The sequence below is a fragment of the Aulostomus chinensis genome, chromosome 1 (genome assembly GCF_037954235.1).
Source record: "Aulostomus chinensis isolate RoL2024-O1b breed Wild chromosome 1, RoL_Achi_v1.0, whole genome shotgun sequence".
NCBI lineage: Eukaryota > Metazoa > Chordata > Actinopteri > Syngnathiformes > Aulostomidae > Aulostomus > Aulostomus chinensis.
Genome location: NC_141320.1, coordinates 62,744,291 through 62,753,337, shown reverse-complemented (window position 1 = coordinate 62,753,337; position 9,047 = coordinate 62,744,291). Strand labels below are relative to the sequence as shown.

The 9,047-nt window shown below is 44.0% G+C and overlaps 1 protein-coding gene across 3 annotated transcripts in view; it reads right to left on the bottom strand.

Annotated features, from left to right (window-relative positions):
- Window positions 1–545: 545 nt before the first annotated feature.
- The window catches only part of LOC147272659 (ly6/PLAUR domain-containing protein 6-like), a 42,790-nt gene continuing 34,288 nt past the window's right edge, over window positions 546–9,047 (bottom strand). Inside the window, exons 1-5 of one of the 3 annotated variants that reach the window (XM_086199002.1) lie at window positions 5,155–5,245; window positions 1,686–1,842; window positions 1,367–1,465; window positions 1,129–1,259; window positions 546–1,059 (exon numbers count right to left, since the gene is read on the bottom strand). In XM_086199002.1, coding sequence (XP_086055128.1) covers window positions 901–1,059; window positions 1,129–1,259; window positions 1,367–1,465; window positions 1,686–1,803 — 507 coding nt within the window. In that variant the 5' untranslated portion in view covers window positions 1,804–1,842; window positions 5,155–5,245 and the 3' untranslated portion in view covers window positions 546–900. Of the gene's footprint in view, window positions 1,060–1,128; window positions 1,260–1,366; window positions 1,466–1,685; window positions 1,843–5,154; window positions 5,246–9,047 lie in introns of those variants that run through there. The other 2 variants (XM_086199021.1, XM_086199010.1) reach the window with 2 other exon arrangements.

Sequence of the window (9,047 nt, the reverse complement as noted above, 5' to 3'; positions counted from 1 at the left end):
AATCAGAGGCGGAAGAACGAGCAGGTCACCGCTGCAGCCAATCAGAGGCGGAGGAAAAAGTAGGTCCAGCTGCAGGCTTTGACCAGCTAATTTTTGAAAACTCCTCTTATTGCCACACAATTTTAAAAGGCTGAATTTATCCCACAGGTTTGAGTGTCAGTACATTTTCTGCCAATTTAATTTTCTGTCAAAGGAAAAAAAAGAGATGTGCATAAAGGAGAAGGGCACCTTTTGGAGCCCTGTCAATCAAACAGTGGGCCATAAAATGTTTATTTCCATAAAATGTCACCAAGCTTTCTAATTCTCTGTCTCAAGCCCTCTTTCTCTGGTTCAAGTTTCTAAATGGAAATATTTCCTTTTCCTTTCTTTTTTCTTTTTTTTTTTACATTGTTGTAAATGTAATAACCATTTGACAAGTTAATGACCTCAGACTTGATGGGTATTTTTCAGATTTTTTTTATGTTTCCATGACATATCGCTCGGATTCAGAGATATTTAGATTAGAAACCCATCATTGCAATCATAAAAGAAAACAAAGTCTCTCATTCAGAATCACAGTATTTACTGATCTTACAAGCCATTCAATTGAAAACACACTTCTTTTGCGAACTATCATAACAACATGGACACATTGTACAAATAAATTAAAAAAGAACTTCAACAACATGTAATTATTGCGTCACAGGAAGCGGAAAACTTATTCTAAGGGGTCAAAGTGCAGTATTGACAGTTTCTGAAACTACTTTTTTATTATCTGTCCGAACTTCTACTTCTATAAATAAGTCATGACACTTTTACTCAGTGACAGTGAGACGTACATCTCATCAGTCCTGTAGGACAAACGCTCCCCAACGAGTGTTGTTTGTGGTGACTTCTGAGTGCAGATGCGGTGTGTCCCTCTCACACCTGACTGGCAGTGAAGATGACGACGACGTAGCTCAGTGCTGCAGGATGAAGGCGACTGCTGGAGTTCATCAGAGAAGAAGAGAAAATGGCGTTGCTCTGATTTGTGGGCACCAACAAGTTACAGATGTTCCCTTCGCAGCAGGACGAGCACACCTGACGGATGAGATTGAACATGTCATCATCTCCAGGACGGTGAAGGCTTCAGCCTGAAGCTCCGCCTACCTGATAACCGTTATCGGTGACATCAGCACAGCCGGTGAACAGACAGCCCTCAGAGTTGACGCAGCGCTTAGTGACGGACACGCTCTCTCCCTGGTTATCCATCATGTGGAGTGTGGAACAGTATCTGGTATCTGGTGGGGGGGGGCAAGTCACTTTACTGATAACTTTCCTACATCCACGCCACCCAGTTTGAACACTCTGATCCACATATTCCCAGTGTTTGCTCTTAAAGACGTACCTTTAGGACAGTACACATCTGGCGCCCAGCGGTTACACTCGTAGTTATCTGCAGCGTCTTGACACGTGAAGCACTTGAAGCCTCCAGGATGAGGCGTCGCTGCGGAGGACGGCCAGACAAACATCAGCACTTCCTTCATGTTTGTTTCTATTAGTTTGAACATTGATTTGTTTCAAATTTAAAAACTCAGACAGTTCAGTTAACAGTTTGATCGAAAGCATGAAACTGTATTAAGAAATGGCAGTAAAAAGCACATGACTACACACACACACACACACACACACACACAACAGTTCAAACAGTATTAATACGAGCCTACTGGAAGGATGCAACAGGACGATGTCTCTCATGGTGAAATCTCGTGTCTGGACCGTCTTCAGCCAGTCTGCCATGTTGGTCATCAGCAGGACCCAGGCCAGCGCTGGCCCCGGCTCCATCACTGCTCCCCAGGATCCTCATACACGACACTATTTAGCCTGGACAACACCCAGGAAGAGCAGACGGCGTGATCGCCTCATCACACGGATACCAGTTATTTCATGTCAACCTATCAGACTTTATCTGCCTAGAAAGTTTCATATAAATACACTGCAACACAAACAAAAACAGAAATTAAAAAAAAAGACCCTCCCACTGGACAGTGAAACAGGAAACGATGAAACACAGGAAATAAAGAATGTGACTGAATAAAACACTAAAAGTCACGTTAAGGTCAAGGAAGGGAAAAGAAGAGTCAATAAAGGACAAGTAAGACATATTAAACAGGGTTTATTAAAATCCTTCAAAGTTTCATTCTAAACGCAGACAAAAATATAAAATAAAGAAATTCAAACAAAAGGCTAGGGAGATGATAACAGATAAGAGAAGAGCAAAAAGCATGAACAGATTGGAACAACAAGTTAATTCAACTGAGGTGCTGTGTAGTGTTTTCTCCCACATCCTGTACCTCAGCAGACGACATGATGTCACCGCACACCAACAGACAGCAATACTGGCCACACAGGAATAACTGTGTTGTCATGTCAGTTCCCACACTTGCTCCTCTCACATTCACTGACATGTCAATCAACTCATAAACCACCACATGACCTGGTTTGGCTCCCAACGCTATTTGTTTAACATCAGCCTATAAGAAGCTTCCGATTCTATGAGATGGTTTATCCCCGGGCGCCGAGCCCGCACAGTAAACGCTTGTTTTTTTAGCATTATTCATGCCCCAATAAAACCAATCCAGCCACAGACTGAACAACCTGAATAGGCGGAATATCTTTTAGAGAACAGAACTAATTTAAAAATGTAAGAAATACATTTTTTTTTCCCACCCCAATTAAAATCTGGTTAATCGAAATAAAAAGAAAATGAATTAAGTGGCAGTAACCGTGAGCATGTTGGGTTCACTTGTGGAGATGTGTGAATAAGTCGATTTTTAGAACGTTGTCACACTATTTTAAGGCATTTATTGCATCTTTTACAATCAGGTACGAAGATTGAGGCTCGTGAAAGTAAATGAAATCCAACTGTTCAAATATGAGACCAATTATGTTTGCTAAAATCATGAGAACTTTGATTCCGCTTTCCCCCCCTAAAAATGTGTAGTTAAATAGCACAAATATACGTGATACTGCAGATATGAAAGGTGATTGATGACTGAAGATGATCTGTTTTGTTCTACTCACTAAGAGCTTGATTGAGTTTGTTAAACTATTAAATTCAAACCCTGCCAGCCTCCCTCATGCGTCCGAGTCATGAGAGAATCCACCGCGTCTCCTCCTGCTCACACAGCTTCAGCACCTTCAGGTCTTATTTTTTAACCTTGCTTGCACGACAGGAATGCTGGAGTTGAGCTCCGTGGCCTCGTTACATGACGCACTTTTATTCTGGAGGGTTGCGACGGTCTTTCAGTCGCTGGGTTTCAGTCATTAAGCTCCCGGGAGTGCTGCTGTTACTGTAGAGCTCATAATGATGTGCTGGACGCTCAAAGGACAACCTTTTTGAGATTAGCTGCTGAGCTGCCTGATAGATTCCTGGAGGAAAATTTGGTTGGGTGGGGTGGGGGGGGGGGGGGGGGGCAGGAGAGCAGGGATTAGCTACAATGGCCCCCTGTTAAAAGTGGAGAGGGTTTATATCACTCAGGGTTCAAGCAGACCAACTCTTTCGGGTTAAAAGAAGCTGAAGTTTATTATCTCGGTTGCCCCTGACAACAGCCGTTTGCAGATTGTGAGTGTAAAAGTTGATGAATGGTGCTCATGAGCTCACCCAGAGGCAAAAAAAAAAAAAGAAAAAGAAAGAAAGAAAAAGAAAGAAAGAAGGTGTTTGACTCGCTGGTGATGCAGCCGTCTGAGGGAAGTGTTCACATCTGGTTCTGTCGGGTTCTGATTACCAGAAAACATTGTGCTAAAACGCCTTGAGGTGATCTGCTGTACACCAGACCACGACGCTGCATCTGCAAATAAATCAAAATGTACTGCAGTTCAGCCCTAATTAACGACCAGCCCAACCTCATGACGGGATCGGTTCTTACGCTTGGATATTTAAGGCTGCTGTTGTTATATTCTGGGGTCTTTTGGGGCTTTAATTATTATTCTATTGAAGAAAAAAAAAAAGCGCATTAGTCAGTAATCACCAATAACATTTGACAACATGACAATGTAGCAAAATAGAATAATGACACACGCAAAAAAAAAAAAAAAAGATTGTCTCTGGACCATTTGTTTACGTGTGAAATTAATGGTTTTGATAGCCTCAGGCACGTCACTTACTGTACAGATGCGCCTCCCCCTCCCCCAAAAGGGAGCATAATGTCAAAGATTATGATAATATAATAAAAATGTGGCTGAATTCTTTGGATGAGGGCTTAATAGCTCATGCGTGTCAAAAGAGGAGATTCAGGCCACCAGGGTTGCCTCTGAAGTTCAGCCAATTACCAGCAGCTCAGTTCCATCGACCAGACACACATGGCAGCAGCTTAACTCCTGTCATGAAACCGGTTCTGATCCTACTGAGGTCAGAAATACTCCACTGCAACTGCGGAATGAAGTACTCCTCATGTCAAGAGTAAAGGAGACACGTAGTACATGCAGTCTTCTTAGCAATGGGCCACAGCATGAGATTCATGCTGAGTTGTGAGTCAGACAAAATGTTTGCTGCTGAACACTCGGGCTGAAAAAAGCCACTAACTTAGAAATCACAAAAAAAAAAAAAAACACTTGAATCCGTCATCTCTGCTGAATCGATTTGGATTTTAATGCCTTAAAGTGACCGATTTGAACTGGAAAACAACCATCCTAGAAGCGCAACTGCACATAAATAAGTACATTTCTTTCCTCTCAACACTTCCCTCACTACTTGCATGATTACAGAGCTGTACTTCTTGACTGCAAACCATCTCCTGTTGTGAATAAAACGAGGGCGCAGTCATGATGTGACAGCACCATCGAGCCCCATCCAGTCTCAGCCGCCCACAATAATTAAGACAGACTGAATAATTAAGGAGACTCTTTATAGGATCAATAACAGCTGCTGTTATTTGCTGTAAACATTTCAGCTGCAACATCTGGAAGGTCACTGCACAAACAGCTCTGCACGTGTCAGGATTTAAGTTTTGTGGCGTTGTTTTTTTTTTTTTTTTAAATATTATCGAATTATCTGATCGATTAAAAAAACGGAATTTATGCACCAAACCAAACGTGGGCTTTGCGCGTGAGATGTAATAATACTCTTAAATGTCGGTTCCTAACATCCCCATCTGACACCGGTGACACCATCAGCTACTTTAAATGTAAACTTACCAGCTTTATTCCCTGGTTGAGCACAGACGCGTCGCCGGGATGAAAGAGCAAACTATTGTGCGTGTCGCTAAAGATGAATGGAGGAGGGTGCAGCTGCGTCACGACTACGTCATCACGCTAGCCTACGCCTCCCTTGGGCAGGAGACCGGTGTCACTGCCCCTTTGTTTTTGTTTTTTTGGAACATACGATAGAAAACTGTTTTTGTCTATGGTTTTTGTACAACAGAACTGAACACCCCATAGTCCGTCATCACAGCCGCCATTTTGACACGTCATAAGGTTAAACTCAGGTGTAGTGGCTCAAAAGCTAGCATGCACTTGAGTGGAACAATTAACTCCATATTTCACCTGAGTTTACCCTGTTTAAGAGTACAAGTGGGTTATTAATGAAATTATTACTCAATCTGAATGAAATAATAAAGATTGGCATTACATTAAACCTTTTACTTGAGGATTGGTTAATTTAGAACAGTTAGCCGACATGAAGCAAATTGACTAAGACCTCCCGAGCTAATCCTTGCATCTCATTCCCACATGGAATCCATCATGTGTAATCTGCTCTCCGTAATATTGATATGAATTTAGACCATTTTCAACAACTAGATGTTTGGAATAATTCAGAGAATGGAAGTCTGTTTTTTAGCTTACTTGTAGCCTGTTAGCTTGTTTTTCCTAGCCTCCTGTACACAGTTAATAAATAGTAAATTGTCTGACTTTATTGTTCTTCTGTATGATTTTTGACCGTTTCACTATTCATTTACTTCATGCTTTTGAATGAACTTCTTCATTCCAGCATCAAACTGTTCAGCCCTGAACACCGGTTAAAAAATATTCTGATTTTTGTCAACTGGATCTACAGTAAAATGGCGTCAGATTTTATATTATCTACTGGATTGGTAAAATACATCTTAACAGTGGTACTTGTAACCAAACTCTTGCAAATGACACCAAAAACACAAACGATCCGGAGGTGAAACATGGGCGCTACTTGCTCTACTCAACACAATTTTATATGGTGTGCACACGCCTTTATTACCAGAGTTGGTTTCTACATCCGCCAGGATTTTTTTAAGCCTTAATTTCAGTCTTACACACAGGAGTAAAAGCCTTGCTCCTGACCTGTATCGTGTGTGTGTGTGTGTGTGTGTGTATGCAGTTGTAGTGACATTATGATGGGATGATGATGGAACACCTGGTCCACTCTAGATACTTGAGCACGCGCACCGATTGAATCTGTCCTTTTCTGTTTCACTGTCATTGATCTCTCCATCTACCGTCATGACAACAAAGATGGCTGAATTGTTCCAGATCACCGCAAAACACCGGCTCACCAGTCCTGACATATAATGCACTTCACGACCTGTCGACACGCCTTTTTGGGCTAACTTACATGGCTCGACCGCTATATAGAAAGGCTGATTGGGATCCAGTCCAGTCTGCCGTTGGGGCGTATAAAACTTGGGAACTGCCAAAGAAGGAGCGTTTGAGTACGGGTGTTGCAGAGAAGATTGGCCACGAGAGACTGGATCGACAGCAAGTCAGTAACAACACGCACAGGCAAAGGTATTTTGAGGAAGATTGCGTCCGAAAGTTTAACTCTGTGGTCCTGAGGATGCAGGCAGATAAGGAGAATGAAAGACTGGCTGCTCTAAGGCAGGAAAAACAAAGGCTAGGGAAAGAACTAGAAAGACAGTATGAAGAGAGAATGAGAGGGAAGGAGGAGGGATTTCTGAGAGACGGGCAAGAGAAAACTGGTCAGACACGGCTTCCCTCCTTAAATATGTTAGAATTTATGGCAAGGCAATTCAGGGAGGAGACCCAGCTGACAGATAGAGAGAGACAGACGGAGGAGTTTATGAAACAAGAATGGGAGGATGATCAGAAACACCTTCCCTCCCTGGATGTGTTAGAATTTATGGCTGAACAGCTGAGGGAGGAGACACAACTGAGAGACAGAGAGAGACAGGAATGGGAGAGCAGGAATGAAAGAATCCGGGTGTTAGCTGAGTTGATTGCTCAGCAAGAGGCAAAGAACAAAGCTGAGGGGAGGGAAATAACTTACAAACAACTAGACACAGGGAGAGAGCGTACTCAGACTGGCAATAATTACACCCTCTCCAGGTGCAAAACATGCCAGATTGAAAAAGTAATCAGCGGAAACCAAATGGCATTGCAGCCGCATGTGCAAGCTGAGGCTCCAACCCTGAAGGAGGACAGGTGGTCTGATCCTTTCCTCAGGTACAAAGAAGAACTTGCAAGGCAGGAGAACGCGAAGGGTAAACCGGCTGCGAAGCTCACGTCCATTTCCTCTCAAAACAAGTTCATGATTCAGGGGACAGAACAGAGGAGAAAGGCGGAACAACAGAGCAGCTTGGGTTGGATTCAGCACGTGAAAGAAGCCGAAAGGTTGCCCACTGACAAGGAGAAGTTACAACTTCAGATGGCGAAAGAGCCTGAAGCCACGTGTGCCGATGCCAGCATTGCTCGCTTGGCTGAAATGCAGGCCTATCTGGAGAGGATGAAGCGAGAGAGGGAGGGTGCTCAGCTGATGGCCCTGTGGAAGGAACGATTCCAACATTACGCCCAGCAACAGATAGAGGAAGCTGTGGAGAGCAAGCTGAACACTCGGCCTCTTGAAGTTGCAAAGGAACGGTACGGTAACGGAATCACCGACCACGTGTGTGTGAGAACGGGCGAGCAACTGCCCAGATACGGCAGCAAGCAGACTCGCTTAATGAAAGAGTACTTGGAGCGTAACCCCATAAAGCTAGGCTGGTAACCACCTGCATACAGGTGAGTATATCCAAGGTAAGTGTCGCGTGAGGGCTGGGTCAGAGGTTGCGTGAAGATCCACGGTGATCTTGGTGTTCTGACTTCAACCTGTGATCACAGAGGCAAGGATGTGGGGTTGTGTTAGCATAGCGGTCGCACAAGATGGCTGTCGCTCCACTCTCAAGTTTGAGAGAAGGTGTAGCAACACCCAATGTCCCCTTTTCCAGGCAACATGTGTAGTGGTGGGCGTGGCTAGCAACGTGGTTTGAGTCCAACAGCAGACAAGATTTTACAGAGCTTTGATCCATGTCTGTGATGATCAGAGCAGTAAAACATGACAGATTGAATTCACAGATGTCTATGGATTAGCTTCTATCCCCAAGAAACGAGTAAAGCAAGTGAAATGAAAGGGACAGGGTATGACGGGTGGGGGGGGGGGTGGCGAGGTGAGGCTGGGGGGGGGGGGGTTTCTTTCAAACTCAAGGTAAGCGCTGGGTTAAACAGCTTTTAAGGTTATTTCTTCAGGAGGGATGGCAGGACATGAATCAGCTAAATGTGTAAATTTCAATTTCCTTGTACACATCATCGTGGAATGTTGCTGGCAGCACATATGACATCATCAGGGTGTTTTGGTCCGTGTCCCGGTTTCTCAGAAGAGGTGGACCACAGTGCCAGTGCTTCAATGCTGCTTTGCTTTTCCACCTCACTGTTAAAAAAAAGAACTGATTAATGTTGACGTCAACAAGTATAAAGATTAGCTGTCAAACGGTAGCACAGTGTTCATACGTGACGATGAAGAAAAATATATTCAAGACCGCCTGTTTTTTTAACACACTTCCATCCATTTTCTTGCGCTTGTTCCTATTAAGGGTCATGGTGGGTGGAGCCTATCCCAGCGGCTACGGGCAAGAGGCGTGGTTCACCCTGGACAGGTCGCCAGTCCATCACAGGGCCAACACATAGAGACAGACAACCATTCACACTCACAGTCACACCTACGGTCAGTTTAGAGTATCAGTCAGCCTGGTCCCCTCTTGATGTCTTTGGACTGTGGAGACTCCACACAAAGATCCCGTGTGCGAGCCGGGACTCGAACCCGGAACCTTCTTGCTGTGAGGCCA